This window comes from Topomyia yanbarensis, chromosome 2 (assembly GCF_030247195.1).
Source record: "Topomyia yanbarensis strain Yona2022 chromosome 2, ASM3024719v1, whole genome shotgun sequence".
Classification (NCBI taxonomy): domain Eukaryota; kingdom Metazoa; phylum Arthropoda; class Insecta; order Diptera; family Culicidae; genus Topomyia; species Topomyia yanbarensis.
The window spans coordinates 331,980,134-332,002,192 of NC_080671.1; the positions used below are offsets into that span (position 1 = coordinate 331,980,134).

The window sequence follows — 22,059 nt, forward strand, 5'->3', positions numbered from 1 at the left end:
TCATATGTTTCAGAACCCCGCCGAAAGGTCTCACGAGTGCGCAATTTCTAACCACTCGCAGTCACCGCCGCCGTTGCTCTGCCCGCCGCGTCACCGCCGGACACCGATGAAACTGATCCATCACCCCCACCGGCAACCGGTGACAGCTCACATTACCCGCCAGCCGCATGCAGGCGATACACCACTCCCAGCATCCAAACGCAGCCGCAGGTCCTGTCGGTCGGTCGGTGTGAACCTATGTTAAAACCCCCGACACCCGCGCCGCCAGCCGAGCTTCGTGAGCCGAAGAATCGAATCGATCGGCTTATGTAAAGTGAAGTAATGGGCCCATAAAATAATTATTAAATCATCGATCGATTCGATTGACCATAGTGCATAGAAAAAGAGGACCAGCAAAAAAAAAATAAAATAGTAGGCATCCAAAGTGAAGTGTTTCTCCGGTTTTAGTCAAGCAAGTAACCAAGCAACCAACGAAACGGCGAAACCAGTGACGCTGCCGGCGTGGAATCGTGATCCAGGTGGAAAGTCGACGTTTAGAAAATTAATGCGATAAATAACGCGGTGCGCGCTTTCGAGGCTGGCAAAGTTCAACTCTTCGGTCCGTTTGTGTCGAGCAAGGGAAGCAACGGGGGAGGGCGACGGTTCTGTGTGCGCGGACACGTGCAGCCACCATTTGTGGAGAATAAAATTAGTCGTGTGAGTTATGGTTGCAAATTATAAATAATAAATAAATTGAAGTGTAATATAGTAATAATACTAAATCTCGGCATCGTGAAAGGCAAAATAGTTTGTGGCTTGCCGGCAGGTGAGTGGCGCGAATCGTTCTCCGAATGTCCGATCGTTTATCAGTGCAACAACAAGTGACCATGTTTCGCTAGGGGAACGGAAACTGTCTACTGGGAAAGCGAACTGTGAACTGTGAGTAGACTGCTGGAGGATTCTCAAGGATGGGGAATGTAGATAAAAGGTAAGAATTTCATTTTTGTTACATGCTGTTTTGATCTGAAATTGAATATTTTCATAGATGCAATAAGTAACAAGGGTTGATCAGACCGTAGAATTTCGTTTTAATTAAAAATATGTTTTCATCATTTTTGTCTAATTCTAATCACACTGAACAAGTGATACAATCTCCCATAAATATTTTCCAACTCCATGAATTATCAAGTTGTCAAATGACAACTCTATTGCAGTTAATCTCTGTGGTTGCTGATTGCTAGGGTGACCATAAGTTCTGGTTTCCCAGGGTATGTCCTGGTTTTTCATTGACTGTTCTGGTGTCCTGAGAAGTTGGGGAAAACGCTTGATTTGACCTGGTTTTTCCTCCAAGCCTAATATATTTTTATTTATAAAGTCTTCGCTTTATTCATTTTCCTCCAGATCGCAGTTACGACCACAAGCATAACTGCAACTTATTAGACTTGGATCTCCCAATTGTACCATATGGTTTTTTTTTCTAATATCTCAATGGCGTCTCGTTATTTCTCTTTTCTACTTGCTTTTCTTACATGAAAATTGATAAGAGAAAGAGGTGTTCTTATGTACGTAGAATATGAATGTCCGTTTGCAAGGAAACTTTGGCAATCGAACAAATCAAACTGATTCCAGTTGTGGACCAAACTCTGGCCGCTCCTAATGTAGATGAAACCATGATTACCGGAGTTTCTCGGCTTAAATCGTTTTTCGATTCAAGAATTCCCCTGTGGTGCCTCTGGGAAGACCCTTCGAGTTTGAATACTCTAACCATACGTATACATTTGTCGTAAATTAGTTGTTTTTTCAGTCGGTAAAGTAGTGCCAACTTTACGATTAGACCACTCAAGAAAACTGTACTTATTTAAGGTGTGAACACTCTAATCACACGTAAACATTTGTCAAAATTTAGCTGTGAGGTTAAAAAAGTGGTCGCGCTTGTTTTTTTTAAATCGGTATAGTAGGGCTAACTTTACAATAAAGGTAGCACAACCGCTCAAGAAAACTACATTTTCTAAACTAAAAACTAACCACACGTACAATTAGTTGTTAAGTTAAAAAAATGTAGAGCTCGTTTTTAAAATCGGTATAGTAGTGCCAACTTTGCAGTAATGCTAGCACTACCACTCAAGAAAACTGCATTTTTTAAGTTTGAAATCTAATCACACGTACACATTTGTAGTAAATTAGGTGCGACGTTTAAACAAATTGTTGAACTTGTTTTTTTTAAATAATCGTTATGGTAGTGCTAACTTTACAGTAATGTTAGCACTACTTTTCAAGAAAACTGCATTTGTTTAAGTTCGCACACTCACATTTGTCGTAAATTAGTTGTGAAGTTAATAAAACTGGCAGGCTTGTTTTTTTAATCGGTATAGTAGTGCTAACTTTAACATAGAGTAAGCACTACCACTCAAGAAAACTACATTTTTTGAAGTTTGAAAACTCTAATCACACGTATACATTTGTCGTAACTTAGTTGTGAAGTTAGCAAAGTTGTCGGACTAGTTTTATTTTTAAAATCGGTATAGTAGTGCTAACTTTACTGTAATGTAAGTACTACTATACCGATTCACAAAAAAAACAAGGGCGACAATTTCTTTAATTTCACTAGGAATTTACGACAAATGCATATTTTTTTCAAATTTGGAAAAAAGCAGATTCATTGAGTGGTAGTGCTAAGTTTGCTGTAAAGCTAGCACTACTATATCGATTTGTTTTAAAAACATTGGAGACATTTTTTTAACTTCACAACTAATTTACGGCAATTAGGCGACAATTAATCCATGTGTTATGGTTCACCTTTTCGTAAGTAGTGCCAACTTTACGATAGGACCACTCAAGAAAAGTGCACTTATTTAAGGTGTGAACACTCTAATCACACGTAAACATTTGTCAAAATTTAGCTGCGAGGCTAAAAAAGTTGTCGCGCTTGTTTTTTAAATCGGTATAGTAGCGTTACCATTACAAAGTTAGTACTACCACTCAAGAAATCAGCATTTTTTAAAGTTTGCGCACTTTAATCAGACGCACACATTTGTCGTAAATTAGTTGTGAAGTGAAAAAAATCGCATTTGTTTTTTTAATCGGTATAGTAGGGCTAACTTTACAGAAAAGGTAGCACTACCACTGAAGAAAACTGCTCCAATCACACGTATTCATTTGTAGTACATTACTTACGAAGCTCATTATCGCGCTTGTTTTTCTTAAATCGGTATAGTAGTGCTAACGTTCCCGTAAAGTTAGCACCACCGCTCAAGAACACTACATTTTCTAAACTAAAAACTAACCACACGTACAATTCGTTGTGAGGTTAAAAAAAATGTAGAGCTCGTTTTTTTTTAAAACCGGTATAGTAGTGCCAACTTTGCAGTAATGCTAGCACTACCACTCAAGAAAACTGCATTTTTGAAAAGTTTGAAATTTAATCACATGTACACATTTGTTATAAATCAGGTGCGTCGTTAAAAAAATGTTGAACTTGTTTTTTTAATTATCGTAATGGTAGTGCTAACATTACTGCATTTGTTTAAGTTTGCACACACTCACATTTGTCATTTACGTTGTGAAGTTAAGAAAACTGTCATGCTTGTTTTTTTTAATCGGTATAGTAGTGCTAACTTTAACATAAGGTAAGCACTACCGCTCAAGAAAACTACATTTTTTTAAGTTTGAACACTCTAATCACACGTATACATTTGTCGTAACATAGTTGTAAAATTAAAAAAAATGTCGGACTTGTTTTTTTTAAAATCGGTACTACTAACTTTACTGTAATGTAAGTACTACTATACCGATTTACAAAAAAACAAGAGCGGAAATTGTTTTAATTTCACTAGGAATTTATGACAAATGCATATTTTTTCCAAATTTGGAAAAAAGCAGATTCATTGAGTGGTAGTGCTAAGTTTGCTGTAAAGTTAGCACTACTATATCGATTTGATTTAAAAACATTGGAGACATTTTTTTTAACTTCACAACTAATTTACGGCAATTAGGCGACAATTAATCCTTCACCTTTTCGTAAGTGATAGTGCTAACTATATATCCATATTGTTTCGTCCTACTGGTAATCCTAACCATAAAAACGAAAATGGAGAAACATCAATAACTTTCGTGGAATAACCTCATTAAGCACTCTCACGGCTCTGTGATTATGAAACCCCATGTTTAGTTTCTGTTATGACACTTGTTCATAATTTTAAAAAAGTACACAGCCGCCAGTTACATGATGTTCATAATTTCAGGAGCTTATTCGCGATTTTTCTGATTTCTCATCACGTTTCCTTGTTATTTTATTCATGGGTTTATTATCGGATTTTTCTGTTAGACTGACCTCTTAGTTACGATTTTCGTAATCCTATTCACGTTGTCGTGATATTTTATTCTATAGCTTGCTTTCGAATTTGACACGTGAAGTAATGTGCCTCAAGTTCATGATATCAGCACTTTTAATCTGCGAAATGGGCGGTGGGCGTAGCGTAGTTGGTAAATCGATTGGCTTGTACGCAGCGCACCTGGGTTCGAGTCCCGACCCCGCACATAGGGTTAGAAATTTAAGAGATAAGAGATTTTTCTAACCCGAAGAGGCGAATGACCTTAAGGTTAAAGCCTCTATAATCGAAAAAAATCTGTGAAATATATCATTGTGATTTGTGATGCGCAACGAAGTTTTTTGACGTAGGACTACGTCTTTGTTTTCGATATGGGGATGCACTTTACAAATTCTACAAAATTTGTGTGTAACGAAAAATGGTCCAATTTTAAATGCATATAATTCAGCCATCTAACGATGAATAGATAAACCCAAAGATTTTTGATATCATGGCATTATAAACATAAATAATGTATAATCTAGTCAAAATATCGCGCATTTACACACAGAAGATAGCGCTTCCCAAATCTGGCACGACAGATTTGTATACCTAACGCTCTACGCTTCTATCAATGACGTCATAATCTATTTAAAGAACGGATTTGGCCGGACAAGCTCAGTTGCCTGTTGAACGGCAGGCGGAGAACTGTGTGTTTTCACAGCAAGTGTAGTGTAGTCCGTTACCCTGGCTGTGGAGGTACGCTACCCAGTGCCGTCGCACACCCGACTTAGCTTATCCGTCCAAACACTATGATTTCTTTTGTGTTGTGCTCGTTTCCAGCACATTTTCATGTACAATCTCGAACACAATTATACGTACACAAAATCGCTTGTACATTCGAGCTTCATTTGCAAACACGGTTAACATAGTGTCGTGGTACTAGTTGTCTCTTTCGCTCTACCCATCATTGTCAGCGTTGACTCATTTTGTTTTGTGCGTTACCGTATTCACAGATTTTTCAGTAATGTCACAGATTTTTTCACAATTTTTGATCATAGATTCTTTTTCACAGATGACAGATTTTCGAAAATTTATCACAGATTTTTTTCCTGTTTCAGTTATAACAGATGGAAAAAAGATATTTTCGACCGAAACTCAGATTTCAATGTGGTATCTCTGTTTGTTAGCGGTTAAATGCGTAACCTGCATGATAAAAATCTGTGCTTTCATTGCGCAAAGACGAAAACTTTCTTAGCAAAAAAATTACGCGGATCGATGGAAAGCACAACGAAAGTTTATTATTTACGTTCGATCAATTCATTTATTCATTTCCACTTCACGTGACTCATTTCCACTCAGCCTATCCTATTTTGATTCTGATAACAGGAACATACTACAAAGCCTATTTATAAACGATACACTGCTACTCGAAAAACCATTGCAAAAACGCATCTTAGTATATACAGGGTGTTTGGTTCATGGTTAAGAATCTCTCGGGGGGTGATAGACTATCATATTTGAAGAAAAAAATTGTTCTACACATACCCTCAAATCTCAACCGTTACAGAGCTATTGAACTTTTTGTGTAAAAAACTTATTTGTCTTAAAATACCTCTAACTTTAAAAGTGTCCTTTTATTTTAAATATTTTAGTTCCATTCGAAAAGTGAGAAAATTTCGCATTGAGTGATGCCCTCACATGTTTCAGCTAATGAGTTTAAGTAGCCTTTCCAAAGTAATTTATTGAAAATAAAACAATTTTGAACGATTTTTCGTTCATTTCTTGAAAATCCTAATAGTTAACATCATCATTTTAATAATTCAGATTGTTAGTCTTGATGAGCTGCTTAATTCGTTCTTTGACATGATACACTTACCTTTTCTTATTTTCATGATTTTGGGTCATTCAACTTGAATATTTTTATCTCATTTTCACTAGTACCAGCTCTAACTGAAAAATTATGGCACTTATTGTACTTTTTTTCTTTTTATTCGAAAGCCAGGAAAATTTTACAGTGAAAAATGTATTAAGTTAGTGAATTTAGTATTCTTTTAAAAGTAAATTAGTTTAAAGTTAGTGCTATTATTAGCATTTTCGTTAATTTTCTTAAAATAGTAAATAATAAACATCACCATTATTATCATGGAAATAATGCATCTCAGCAAGTTCTACAGTTCTTTCTTTGACTCCATTCAATTATCTCTTTTGGTTTCGACGCAAAATCGTGTTTATCACATCGTTTCATATGCAAAAATAACGATTTCGAACCCACTACATTTGTGGCGGGCTCATGCTGTGTTAACTATTAAATAGCAGCAAAATGAAAAGAGATATAGACAAAGTGTCTAATAAAAAGTTATAGAGAACATCAAGGGGCATCAAATGAACAATAGTAACGATAAATTTTGTTGATTAATAATTAGAAAAATAAAAAAAAATTCTCCAAAAACACAAATTTTGAGTTATTTCGTTAGTAAAAAATCATTTAGTACACTTAACTAAAAGATATTTGTACATACACTGATAGGACATTTTCTCAGCTTTCCAATGAAATCTTGTAAATAACTATATAAATCATATATTTTAGATTAGAGTCTTTAAGTACTTGCAAGTCGGTTACAGGAAAAGTATAGTAATGAAATTACAAAGAAATGATAAGAGATAGGAATATGTCGTCCAAGAACAAATTATGAATCGTCCTAAAACCCAACTTTTGGATAATGGATATTGCTATAATCGTACTTCATTATTTCGAGAAAATTAGCAGAAACCTCCTCAAAAACACTAACTTTTAACTACTTTACAGCTAAAAGGTAATTAAAACTAATTACTTAAAAAAATATGAGAACACCATTCAATAGGAAATTTTCTCACCTTTCGAATGGAACTGAAACATTTAAAATACAAAGTATACTTTTAAAGTTAGAGGTATTTTAAGACAGATAAGTTTTTTACACAAAAAGTTCAATAACTCTGTATCGGTTGAGATTTGATGGTATGTGTAGAACAATTTTTTCTCCAAATATGGCAGTCTATCACCCCCCGAGAGATTCCTAACCATGAACAAAACACTCTATATATATATATATATATATATATATATATATATATATATATATATATATATATATATATATATATATATATATATATATATATATATATATATATATATATATATATATATATATATATATATATATATATATATATATATATATATATATATATATATATATATATATATATATATATATATATATATATATATATATATATATATATATATATATATATATATATATATATATATATATATATATATATATATATATATATATATATATATATATATATATATAATGGCAAAATATAACTAGAAAGCTTGGTCTATACATGAAATGTGATTTTATTGTCTAACATTTGATTTTACTTCACCGGTCCGGGTTTTTTACCACACACAATCGAAAAGTTTTTACATTTTTTAAAAGCTCTTGCCCTATAAATATTTATTTCCAGATATTAGTTCGGTCACGGTTTTCTGTCTTCTTTCTTCAGATCTTCTCAAATAAGTTTAATCGGATTCGATCACCTACTACAAATGAAATGATCTGATAACCAAGAAGGTTTGGTTCAATATGTAACATTCGATGTTGATTGGTTGTGCTTAGACTATACATAAGAAATATATTAGGTTTATTACTATTTTAAATGCACTAAGAAAATAAATATTTTACATTAAGTAGTATACTGCCGTTATAAGCATATTTGTCCCATTTTCTATGGGATTCCCTATATACATGGGACAATTATGCGTATAACGGCAGTATAGTCCTACGTCTACAGTTCGTGCAACCCCATAGGGCTGCCCTTTGTAGTTTTTGTCCAGACATCACGCTGAACCTTGATAAATGAATAGCGATGTTCGAGGTCCTAATAGTTTTCTCATATCCTATTACTGGTCACTAGCAGCTGGACATTTCATGAAAAAGTGCATAAAACAAAAAATATTCCACGAATAATACTCCAAATTTTGTGAATTTGTTCACGAGAAAAATTCATTACCATGATGCATGAAATTGAAAATAATTAGAAATATATTCTAAACATTAAAAGCACACAAAATAGATCGTAAATCGTGTGCTAGGAATCATGAACTAGTTCACGAATTCATGCCTATTTTATGATTTCGTGAACTATTTCACGATCACGAATGGTAAATTGTGACTATTATACTAGGTATAACGAAGCAGTGCACGGATACCTGAATAATATTTGATGATTTTGTGAACCTAATTACGAGCACGAATGGCAAGTCGAGGCTATTATATTAGGATTCATCAACTGGTTCATGCATACATGAATAATATTTTATAATTTTATGATTTATTTCACAGGCAAACAGGATCGTGACTATTGTACTAGGAATTATGAACCATTTCACGAATTCATGAATAATATTTCATAATTTCGTGAACTTTTTCATGAGCCCAGATATCGGATCGTGATTAATATATTAATATATTAGTTCACGAGGATTGAATGGATTGATGAATAAAATTCCGAGTTTTGTGAAATAGTTCATTGGAAAACATCCAGAATGTGTTGATTTTTTGAACTAATGTTCCTAAATACATGAATACCGTCATGAGTCAACCTTTGATCCTATGAATAATGTTCATAAAATTGTGAACTAGTTCACATACAGAAAATCGATTTGGTAGTGACGGGGCGGAAATCGTGACCGAAGTTCACAAACAAAAACCAATAGTTCCACTAATAAAAGCGTTATGCTGGCGGTACTGAAGGGAAATTTAACATAATAATAAAACACATGATTTTTGTTAAAGGATAGATGTTTTCGTAACATAAAAACGTGATTGTTCCAGAATATGAGAAGAATTTTTTTTTCGCTGTAACTTTGGCCATCGCGGAAAGTGTTGCGATGGAAACCAACATGCAACACGTCGCACAGTGGCACCTGTTCATAAAAAGTTGTGACAAAATTATAAAAATTGGTTAATTTGGCTTCTGCAATAACTTTTGAAATTTCATAATTCTTCTTTTCGACTACTTTAATATAAACCCATTTTAAGGCGTTGGACGTTAACGGGTTAATATTCACGTTAATAATAGTAGTCAATCACCTCGGATAGCAGAAATGGTTGACAAAACTAGTAAAAATCACTATTTTTTTTAGTAATATGATGTTCTTTAGGCAAGCAATTTGTAAGAAGATTTATGAGCTACAGGGCATCTCCATATGGATATTTTCAAAAACACAGACATAACATCTTCGGCGCGAAAATGCGCAAGATGAGGCCTTTATATCTTGAAACTACACCAAATTTTGAGTCGGATCGATGATAAGTGACCCATGGGAGACCATCTCAAAAATTGGAAGATGTATAAAGATTAATTACTGATATTACATAGAATTTCTCAATTGCTTTTCTTTGATATGGAACAAACGTGAACCATTTTTGCACAAAAAGCTCACATCTATAGCTTAACATATTTATTCTTCTTTCCAAAAAAACTCAAAACTGTTCCAATCGGCCCTGTAGGAGATATCGCCATTTGAAGTTCGAAGGTACGAACAATTCTAATGAATTGAATTCTCGATATCACCTGCTTCGACGGCATGTGATAAATTCAGTTTTCATCCGATTATGGTAAAATTTCGAGATACTTTTATTCAAACTGAAAGAAAAATAAAATAAATATTTACAAAACAATCACAAAACATTCATTTTTGGGGTTTTGTCACTCGTCGTGGCACTGTGCGTCATTAAGCATGACAATGTTAGAATGAAGATATCCGTTTAAATTGACGATTATAAGATTGGTGTGCGTCTGCACGATCTATCCCCGCGTACTACCAATAATTGCATTAAAACCATAATGTCGGAATACGTAACGGTGTAATACGTTAAATGATTTTTTTCCAGATATTTCTTACTGTGTACGTGTCGTGAGGATGCGAGTGACTAAACCTGTTCCTTCATACTTGAATTTTCAACACGGCATTGAAGGCGTAATAAAAAATATTAATGGGGAGCGGGCATAGCGTAGTTGGTAAATCGATTGCCTAGTACGCGGCTCACCAGGGTTCGCTTCCCAACCCCGCACATAGGGTTAGAAATTTTTCCAAAGAGATTTTTCTAGCCCAAAAAAGAGGCGAATGACCCTAAGGTTCAAACCTCTATAATCAAAATTTAAAAAAAAATGTCAAATCGCGCTGTGCTCATATGAATGACAGATCGTGTGTACATGTCTGTTCTGTAACAAGAAGACACACTACGGGAAACCATGTACAAGAATCTCTTTGGTATTCTATAAATTTAAAAGTGAATAAATGGTGTGTGGATAATTATTGCGATGGCTTGAACCTTGCGTAACTTTTCTCGTCTCTTTTGTCGCCCTAAATTTGCCCAGTTTCTCTTTAGAGTGCATTGTTTACATCCGCCAATTTTAGCAGTTGTCAGTGAGATTCCGGTCGAGAGGGAACAGAATTAGCAAACTGTTCGTGAAAGAATTTTTTTCACCCGCATGCAAAATCTTGGGTCGTCGCATCGCGTCCTAGGAAAATTGATGGATATACATCAGGTTCCTGGAATGGATGACAGTGAATCACAAGTCAAGAGCTGGATGAAAATCTGGAACAACGCGTAGAAAACCGACGTAGCATTGATTGCTCATTTCAAGGGGAATCAGAATAGTTCGACACGGAACTTGATGTTTTGAAAAGTTTCGTCTAGTGAGTTGAGAAAAGATCCTAATTGAAAACGTGTAAGATTCAGAACTTCCCCAATCGGTACGAACAACAGCAAAGTGTTGCCAAAATGCGCGACCAAGTTCTCTACACGACGCTATTAACGAAATATCGGTGATGCGTCATTGATGATGAGACTGACATCAAGAAGTTGCCGGGACAGGATTATTTTACGTGTAAGGACTGCTAAGAATGTCCGTTTTAAATGAAAGAAGCTGTTGAAATTAGCTTCGAAGTACCTGATTTGGCAATCCATATGCACTTGTGAAGAACGTAGTGAACCATTCCTGACGCAAAACTCCATGAAATATGTGATTTATAAAACTGTCTGTCTCCGAAAACAGCTTTTGCCGTTATAAAGACAGCTCGATCAATAACAGTTGTTTTGGACTAATTTTGCGTCTTGCCACTATTCCAAAACCGTTCAGCTGGTGGTATGCGGATAATTCGGTGGATTTTGTGCCATGAACCTACCAAATGGTCCAGTTTCACAAAAAATCGATTAGTATGCGTGCTGTTGATTTTGAGGTACTGGATGCGGCGTTTGCGGTCATTATGACCTGAACGAGTTTTTCTTAGACGTGTCAGAACATGGTTTTCTTTAATGTGCCGTCTGTTTACAAAATTAGTACTTACGTAATAAATTGTTCTTTAAAAGTGCATACTTCGAATCTTCGAAAGAACTTTTAAAACCGATTTTTTGAATTACATAAACGTAGTTGGGAATACAAAAAAATTAAAGGGTTGTGTACAGGACACGACCACGGTGACATAAAAAATGCAGCATTTTTGCAATATAATTCGCGAATGACTTAATAAATCTCCAACAAATCCTCGCCTCTCAGTACGTGCTAATCAAGTTCACGTATATTCGAAATATGAAACGTGTGTGTCAATAAGCTCATTACCATACGTACCCACAAATCTCCGAAAACAACCCGTCAACCCAATGCACACACAAGTGTAAAAATAAATTTATTTATTCCATTTCGCAAACACACAAGCAGCACACACGTCGCATTCTGCAGTATTGAACTCAACCCAAACCCACCCTACCAACGCACCTTTCTCACCCATATTCCTAATCATTGTGTTTACACGACTCGAATCTATCGCATATCCATTTTCGTGTATGCAAAGTTTCAACTCACGCAGCGCACGATAAACTTTGCACACAACAAGGAAACGGGTGCAAGTTGTACACGGTTTAACTGTGTGCGGACTGCAGAAATGCCATAGTGTCTACCACTTATTGTACTGTCCGGACGATATAGTCATGATGTTGCTCGTTTGAAATGCCAGCATCGGCTGATTTGAACAGACACGCGGCACCTCTATTTATAATCTGGTGGTATTTAATTGAGTCTCTAGGTGATCGCTATTCACGGCTCACAGTGGGACCAATCCAAAAAAAAGGTGGTACAAAACCTATTTGAGGCCTTAGATGTCATTTTAGAGCCAGCATTTCTGCGTAGCATATGTTCTCGATGTTATTCTGCAACTTTTTAAATAGAATACTTTTTGGTTGGACTAAAGTACCCGAGCAAAAAAAAAAATTTCAAAAAACATTTTTAGAGGAGCGATGTCTTCGACAAAGTTGTGGAATATTATGTTTTGAATAACTTCTTCTAACATACCACAGACATCAGACCTCATTTTTGAAGCGAAATTGTTGTTTTTTATAATTATGACCTAAAAATCAGTTTTTCGACTTTTTCATGCTGAAAACCTTAATTAATTAATTAATTAATTTAATATGTTCTACAAACTTGCAGTATCACAAAAATACAACTTTTTATTTAAGGAACTAATAACGTAAAATCAATGTATCAATGGCTTCTGAAACTATTTTTCATATAAATTTGATCTATTTTCATCAAAGATTTCTGTTTTTTGTGCAGCCAAACTTTGGCTATTCCGATACTCTATTATTCCTAAAATAAATTTAATATTGCATAGAAACAGGATATAGTTGGACGTACTGTTTGGGTGACCATTCATGTACGACGGTTTATAACATAAAATGTGTTTATATTATTTTTAATTTATATACATTATTAGCTATTACCAAAATATTATATTTTACGCGCATCTACAAATAAATATTATATTTTACACGCATATACAGCCGCGGCTCCGCCCGAAACAGACTAACTCATGTATAGGGATTTTCGCGTTTTGTGATATCTATTCATTTCTAAGGGTTTTTCAATCATAACCTATTGAAATGCATAAACTATATAGCAATAGAAGATAATCTCAGGTAATTCCAGATTGGTTGGTAGACGGAAATCTATCCATCTCCAACAAGAAAGAACGCACAAGATTGGCTGGATATACCACAGAGAACAGACGTCCAACTCCAGCGTTAAAGTGGTGTAAAAATCGAAGACATTTTCGAATGTAGTTGGGATGTCATCACCAGGTGCGCTAGCGTCGTCATTTTGTTTGGTGGATGAGTTCGAATGAGCTGATAGTGGCTTACATAGACATTTCAAAATGGCCGACATAATTATACCTCTAGCAGTCAAACTATTTCGGAACCGGTTCGGGATTCTGAATGGATTCAGCATGGGTTCCAGCTCAAATGCATCAACCGAGTGAGTCGGAATCGGTTGTTTCCTTTGATCTGGAATCCATACTGAACCCATTCAAGATTCCGAACCGGTTCCGAAATGGGTTTGATTGGTAGTTGGGGTAACTTGGTGTGGCGGCTCTAGTGTCTTAACGTATGGTCGTTCAAAGATTTACACACAAGATTTATTAATATATTTGTTCGATCGTGGATGTCTGTTCTGGGGGGATATACAATAAAATTCGATTTATTTATTTTTATTTACACATTGTAAATATTATAAGATCACAGGCTCAGGTAAGCTAACGTGTCAAAGAACCGAAATCAAAAAACTTACTAATCCACGGTTAACATGACTTCGCGTCGCTGAATAGCGACTAACCTGCCGAGTCCAGCATCCTACACAACAGGGAGTAGAGATTTCGCACTCAAACCGCTATTATTTACACCAATCTATCCGCCCGTTTTCGTACAGCAATCGATCAAATGAAGAAATTTGGAAGCATTGGTAGGTTTTGCAGCTCTTTCGATCCTAGCACTCAGATCGAGATATAATTGTTGTCATTCGAGATTGCCAGGAATAGCGCAGGGAAGCTACTTGGGACCGTTTATGTTTCTGGTTTCCTTCAATGACGTGTATTTAGCGCTGAACACTGCTCACCGGTCCTGCACAGATAATCTCAAAATATTTCATCTCATCTGCTCAATTCAGGTTTGCCGGTTTCTCCAACCACAATATGGTAGTGTAGCAAGAACTGTGTGTTTGTAAATCTAAGAAAGTACTCGGTGATCGAATTTTCATGAAAGCTTTTCTGGCGAAGCTCATCCTCAGAACTTTTTTACGCTTCTTAGAACTTTTTTTTACTGTCGAAGCTCTGCCTGGCAGACCCCAGAATTTTTTAACTGCCGAAAACCTGTGGAGAAGGCTCAATCGATTTAGAGGTAACGGGGGGAGCTAGTTCCCTTTCGACTGTCCTGGGTTTTTAGTCGCCCGATATGGTCACCCTACTGGTAGCGAACTAAACTAAAAGAGCCGTGTTTTAGACCAACCCCAGCTATAATTTGTTCGCCATAAGAGGTGACACTGATTACAAGTTGCTTAAAGTATTCCAAATAAGCGCAATCTAAAGCTCTAAGAGATAACGGTTTAATCAAAATTATAAGTGCGTACCGAAAAAAAACATAAACCGTTATTTTTCGACCTTCACCAAAATAATTTTTTTACGCTGCGCGAATAGCAAAATTCCACGAAACGTAAATTTTTGGCTAGACATTAGGTCTCAGTCGAAATGAACAAAAAAGCACTACACACCAGCCTCCTATCAACGAACGGACAGTATTTTTACCCACTGTACACTGATAACGCACGTCTTTAAAGGCATTAGCATGCCATTTATTTGCGATAAGGCAGGCCGCTTGTAAAAACATCTCGTTAATTTTCGATCCGACAATTCTGGGTTACCGGTACCGAATTACCGAGAGGAAATTTGTTTCGTTCGTCATGTTTCGCCGCGGAATGACGCGCAATTGGACGATGAAAGCCGACCGCCCGCCCTGAAGTCAAGATCTTGAGGGAAAGGCAGAGAGAGAGAGAGGGAGAGACAGTGAAAAGTAAGAGCCAAGACAAGACACGGTTTGATTGCCACACACACGGGGTCACCACCACCGGGTGCCGATGAGCTGAAGCATTCGTGGAATTTCTCCAGGAACGCGTGCTTTCGGGCCGTCCGTATGTATAGGGACGTGCTCCACTTGACATATTTGCATAAAGAAGAACCAACTAAGTTGCTCATTACACCGAAACGTCAGTCAGTCTCGCTGAAGAGTGAAGAGAGCTAGAACAACCCGGCGAAGTGCATCGGCGAGGTTTCTCTTTGTTCTCTGTTTGTTCATGTAGGATTATTTCTTCTGAGGACTGTTCACTTTAGACGGTCCTCGAAATTCTATACGCGCTTCAGTATTGTATCGATTACAGGGGGGAGTGGACAATAATTATTATTGATCGTGAATTTGAGTACTTTTATGTATGGATTCATTGAATGAATTTTTTTTTTTAAGTTTTAATATACGAGAGATTGTGGATTTGTGGAAAGTCCGACCGCCACTCAAATGGTCCAACGATAAATAATCAAGCTGATTGTGTCAACAAGTTGGACAAATTATTACGGGACTTTATCATTTCCACTGCCCGTACGGCTTGAACACACCTGAAATCGGATACATTATGTACGTGTGTACCTACATGCTGGGAACAAAACAATGCACCGCGATTATGAGCGCATTGCCCACCCCGAAGTGGTTTCCGGAGAAAGTTCAAGAGATTTGTGACTCTCGTGTTTCCTTCAAGCGCAGTCACGATCCTTAACAGTCATCACTTGTCATTTCAATTATCGTTTACCGCCCGAACGAATGCTGATGTCGCAAACGTGCCGCTAGGCCGCTGAAAGGTTGGCAAGCTCAGGCGTAAAGGGTGTTTTTGTTCGAGTACGATTGTATGTTGTCCCACGAGGAACTGGAGGTCATAATATACACACTTACACTTGCAATTTGGATGAAATAACGTGAATTCCTGGTTATTTGAAAATTCGTATTATGTAACATCACAGATAAACAGACACAACGCTATGTGGATTTTCCTCTAAAAATATCGGTCAGCTAATTTGGCATATACACTGAAACCTCTATTTACGAATCAAACCTAGTAATTTAAAATTTACTGGCAATACAAACGACGTATTTCGCGTCAACTCGAACACAGCACCGTCTCAAATTTTAATGAAACTTTCTGTACATGAGAACTTTGTCACAAGAAGCCCCCTTGCATACTTTGTTTTTCCAAAAATAATCTAGACTGTCTTTTGAAAAATGTCAAACTTTTTTTTACCAATTTTTGTCAAATGGCTATAGTCGAAACCTACATAAAAATGTTGTTTGAGTGATTTTCACAAATTTTTGAACACAAATTCTGAAAAAAATCTTCATCGACTCCTACACTGAAAAAAATCGATTTTAAAAATTTAAAGTCGGTTTACAAAAAACCGACTTCGATTTGGTTGAAATTTTGTTCCAAGATAGGTAATTATGTTCTCTACCTACCGTCAAAAATTCAAGTTGGGTACTTTCAAGGAGAAAAGTAAATTGAAAAAAACTTTTTCTTGTCCAAACTGAATGTTTTTCAGTGTATTTTAGCAAAAACTAAACCAATGAAAGTCATAATCATCTCAGAATCCAATTTCTCAACTGCTAGTTTCCTGATACATGCAAAAAGTATCAGTAACGAATTTCGTATTCGTTTGGCATATTACCCTGGTTACCTGTACCTTACCTGCATCAGTACTCATTTTACCAAATAACAGTACTATAAAACTAAGGCCTAGTACTAAGAAGTCTAGTAACAACAGTTGTGAAGAGCAGTTCTAGTTAAATTATCATTATGGATCAATTGTATACATCGAAGTTAGACAGTATCAAGTGCTGTGCAAAGATAAACAATCCGAAGTGTAATCGTAATACTTTACGTCCGGAAGTCCCTTTCCTGGATTTCAACATGGTGTCAGACATAAATTTCTGGCACCTACTCGTCAAGACCATTCCGAAAATACCCAGTCAGTCTAGGTTCTAGACTGTGAACTTTTGACTCTTCATGCTGTATTCTGGACACCGAGTTCTAGCCCCGATATTCTGGTATCTGGGGTCTTGATCCTTCACGCTGGAATCTGAACTTTAGGCTCTGAACTCTGATTTCTGGACAGTGGGCTTTCTCTTCGAGACTCTGCACTCTGGATTCTGGTCTCTGAACTCTGAACTCGGGATACTGGGCTCAGTATTTTGGGTTGAGTACTCTGGTCTCTGGACTCTGGGTTCCGGTCTCTGGACTCTGTACTCTGGGTTCTGAACTCGTGACACTGGGCTCAGTATTTTGGGTTGAGGGCTCTGGTCTCTGGAATCTGAACTCTGGTCTAAGAATTCTAGTCTCTGGACTACTTTTAACTCTGGATGCTGCACTCTTCACGTTGGGTTCTGGACTCGTTGGTCTGAACTCTTGCCTCAGTATTTTGGGTTAAGTACTTCGGGCTTTGGATTCTGGTCTCAGAGCTCTGGTCACAGAAATTTGGGTTGAGGACTCTGGACTCTAGACTCAGGATTCTCGACTCTGTTCTCTGCACTCTGAACTCTGGTCTCAGGATTCTTGTCTCTGGACGGCTTTTAACTTTGGATGTTGCACTCTGTTACCGTCATTTGGTAACAATTTAGTACGTGTTGGATTTTAGGGATTACTCTGTATAGATTAGCTTGCGTCAACGGTCATTTCAAACACGAGTGGGTGGCTAATTAAACTGCATTGGTGGCAGCAAATTAAGCTGCGTTGGTGGCACTGCTGTCGGTGGGGATTGGAAAGCAATCCACTGAACTAATCCAAAACGGAAGAACGGAGAGAATTTGGTTTGGGGAGATATTGGTTGGAGTCGATTGGAGAAAAATCACGATATATGAGGCAGAAAAGTCACGACCGCTAAACGAGACGCACGAGTTTTTTTTTGCATTCGCGAAAATAGTGAGCCGAATGGCTTCCCTAAGGACGAGCCTCGTTAAACCTTAACCCGCACGAGGCCGGTCCCTGAATTATCGCCAGTTGTGTTTGGGTGAACCCAAATTTAAGCCTAAAAACGCAACAATATCAACGGGTGTTAGTAGCCTCCGGATTGAGCCGTAAGTTCCGACGTACCACGTGCCGTCCACAAACCGTACCCGTGATCGAAGGGATTTTCGCCCCGCCGCAAACCTTCCCTCCATCGAGAGCCGAGAGACAGTAATCGTCAGGATCCATATCCGCCGTCCAGATCAGCTGCCATCATCATCACCACCACCACCGCCTCCGCAGATCCTCACTACCCCGCCATCCCACCGTGTAGCCACCGTCGTATTGACACAATAAAACTTAGAAGGTATTTATTGCAAGGGTTTATTAAGTGTAGGTTACCACACGTCTGAAATTTCCCCCATAGTCACAACGCCCTGGGACTCGGTGAATAAAAGAGGCCTTAAGTGCCCGCTCCAAGACTCCCATACCAGGAGTCGGAGTTTTGGCGAATCCCCATCTGGGACAAGCATTTTCCCGAGGCGAGAGCCTTATAACTCTTCACGCTGGGTTCTGGAATCTGGACTCTCGCCTCGAGATTCTGTGTCATGGACTCTGGATTCTGGCCTCTGGGTTCTGGACTCTGCCCTCTGGAGTCTGAACTATTGCCTCAGTATTTTGGGTTAAGTACTTCGGGCTTTGGATTCTGGTTTCAGAGCTCTGGACTCTTGTCACAGTAATTTGGGTTGAGGACTCTGGACTCTAGACCCAGGATTCTCGACTCTGTTCTCTGCACTCTGAACTCTGGTCTCGGGATTATTGTCTCTGGACGACTTTTAACTCTGGATGCTGCACTCTTCACGTTGTGCTTTGGACTCTGGACACTCGCCTCGAGATTCTGTGTTATGGACTCTGGATTCTGGCCTCTGGGTTCTGGGCTTTGCCCTGTGGAGCCTGAAATGTTGCCTCAGTATTTTGGGTTGAGTACTTCGGGCTCTTGATTGTGGTCTCAGAGCTCTGGACTCTGGCCACAGTAATTTCGGTTGAGGACTCTGGGCTCTGGACTGTGGACCCAGGATTCTCGACTCTGTTCTCTGCACTCTGGACTCTGCATCCTAAACTCTGGATTCTGAGCTGTCGCCTCGAGATTCTGTGATATGGTCTCTGGACTTTACACTGTGGTCTCTGAGCAATGAGCACTGGGTCTTGATTCAGAACTTTGGACTCTGAACTATGGGCTCTGGACTCTAAACTCTAGACTATGGGCTCTGGACTCTAAACTCTAGACTCTGCACTCTGGACTCTGGACTCCGGACTCTGGGCTCTCTCCTCTGGTCGCTGGGTTCTGGTCGCTGGGCTATGGAATCTAAGCTCTGGATTATCGAATCTGAACTCTGGATTCTAGACTCTGAGCTCTGGAATCTGGACTGTAAACTCTTGTCTCACTATTTTGGGTTAGGGGGGTCTGGACTTTGGGCTCTGGGCTCAGTATTTTGGGATGAGAACTCAAGACTCTGGTTTCTGGCCTCTGGGCTCTGCACTCTAGGTTTTGGACTCTGGGCTCTGGCATCTGAGCTCTGAACTCTGCGCTCTGGACTTTGAACTCTGCACTCGGAACTTTGGATTTTGTACTCTGAGCTCTGTATGGACTCCGGACTCTGCACCCTCGAGACTGAACTTTGGATTCTGGACTCGCCTCAGTATTTTGTGTTAAGGACTCGCGACTCTGGATTCTGGTCTCTCTCCTCGGTACTCTGGACTCTGGGCTATGGAATCAGGACCATAGCCGGTGCTTTATAGCGGTCTACTCGACTAGTCCCCGGCGGTGAATATAGTCTACTCTGACGGAGAGTTTCTCGACGGTGATTGCTCTCCAGAAACCGTTAATCGCTGTTCATCACGCCATTTCCGCTGTAAGACAATCATGATCTGCGCTACCACTCTATTAACCGCGTTCCACGTTAGTTCACATCGTTTGCCATTCTGTAGACAACATTTCCCCCCAGAAGTAATACCGAGAGGTAGTTCCTGGGAGGAACGATGATGGAGTTTAGTCAGTATTAATGGCAGCGTCACCATTCGAGCCCGACACGCCCCCAGTGCACCCCGTGCAGTAGCTTGGACCCTACCAATAGCACGTGTACTGGGCTAGGACGTAAAGGTCTTCTCCATTGCAAAAAAAAGACAACACTATCCGGGTTGATGTCCGGCACTCCCGTTTCGAGCACCTCTCTGGGTATCGCTTCTAACCTCGGACATTCGGTGTCTTCTCGGCTATCTCACACACCGGGCACAACGGTGACGTTGCGTGCCCAAAACGATGGAAATATTTCCTGAAGCAGCTGTGGGCCCACAGGAGCTGTGTGCAGAAGTCCACCTCTCCGTGAATTTTTGTTGACTCACGTCGACAGGTTTGGGATGAGTCGGTAGGTTTACCTTCGTTTTTCGGTACTGTCCCATTACTGCAGTCACCTCGCCATCAAATCGACTCTCATCATCTTTCTCATGTTTCTGGCGTTTCTCCGATTGTAGCATTCGATATCCTCCGCCTGGGTGATGCAGATGGGGATCATTCCAGCGATAACGCCTACTGCCTTCGACGATATTGTTCTATACGCACTCGCGACTCCTATGATCACCAACCAGAATATCCCGTTTAGCTTGACGTGGTTCCGCTTGATTTTCAGCGCAGTACCCCATATCGCAATATCGATGACGAAACAGTAGATAGCAGACGTATCGTGCTGCTTCTCGGACCGCCGACGTTTGGCATCATTCTCGCTATTGCATTCGTTACCTTCGCTGTCTTCGCCAACTTTTCGCAGGTGTAGTCGACGTGACGAATAACACCTCCGTCTTGTGGTGAAGTATCTGCAGCTTGACCCTGTTCATCCAGCTCTCGATCGCGTCTATTGTCCCCGTCACCAAAACCTCCACTTCTTTAGGTGTCTTACCCATCACAGTTAGTAACACGTCGTCCGCGAAACCCACGATTTTCACTTTCCTGAGCAGACGAAGTACCATGACCCCATCTTACATCCTGTTCCAAAGAGTTGGACCGAGAATGGAGCCCCGAGGAACGCCCGCTGTGACTCGCATTGACTTCTGCCCTCCGCTCATCTCCGTTCATTTCGGCTAGCGTCATCTAGCCTTTCATTTTCGCCATCACGACTTGGTACGCGACGCCCCAGGGATTGGTGTTTTCTTCTCGGCACAGCTCCTTGCGGCAATCTGACTTGCTAAGTCTGATCTCCCGTTTTAAAGCTGCCCTAGCTTCCCGAAACTCTGCCTTGCGCTCTTCTCTATCTGGCTCCGATATTGGTCTCCGAGCACGATTTCTAACTCTGAGACAAGCAGCGCGAAGCATACTAAGCGTTTCGTTCCACTAGTAAGCTGGATGTCGTCTATTGCGTGGTTCCAGCTTTTGCAGCATTCTGGTGTCACAAGGCGTCACAATCTTTCTTGTTATATCAGCCGCATCCAAGTTTTCGGTCCCGCCGTTCGACCGAAGTACCTCAATGAAAAAGTCTTCGTTGATAGCTTTCGTCTTTCACTTTCGGTCGCCGGTCATCCTTCTCCATGTTGTAGCAGGGTTCCGTTGACCGATATGGTAGCGAACCGCTTGGTGGTCGCTATGGCTACACTTCTCGACCACTCTTCAGTCCATGTTCGTCGTCAGTGAAGGACAACAGAATGTGACGTCGATGATAGACTCTCTCCCGTCTCTGCGAAATGTGCTAGTGGAACCTTCATTGCACAATCGTACGTTCAGCTTCACTAGAGCTTCCTGCAGAATATATCCTTTTGTGACGATTAACCACAATACAGTAACTTCACAACC

At 39.1% G+C, this 22,059-nt stretch overlaps 1 protein-coding gene across 1 annotated transcript in view; it reads left to right on the plus strand.

The window, feature by feature from the left end:
• The window catches only part of LOC131683941 (semaphorin-5A), a 717,090-nt gene that overhangs the window by 48,213 nt on the left and 646,818 nt on the right, over positions 1 to 22,059 (plus strand). Inside the window, exon 2 of the mRNA XM_058966353.1 lies at positions 14 to 967. Coding sequence (XP_058822336.1) covers positions 948 to 967 — 20 coding nt within the window. The 5' untranslated portion in view covers positions 14 to 947. The remainder of the gene's footprint in view (positions 1 to 13; positions 968 to 22,059) is intronic.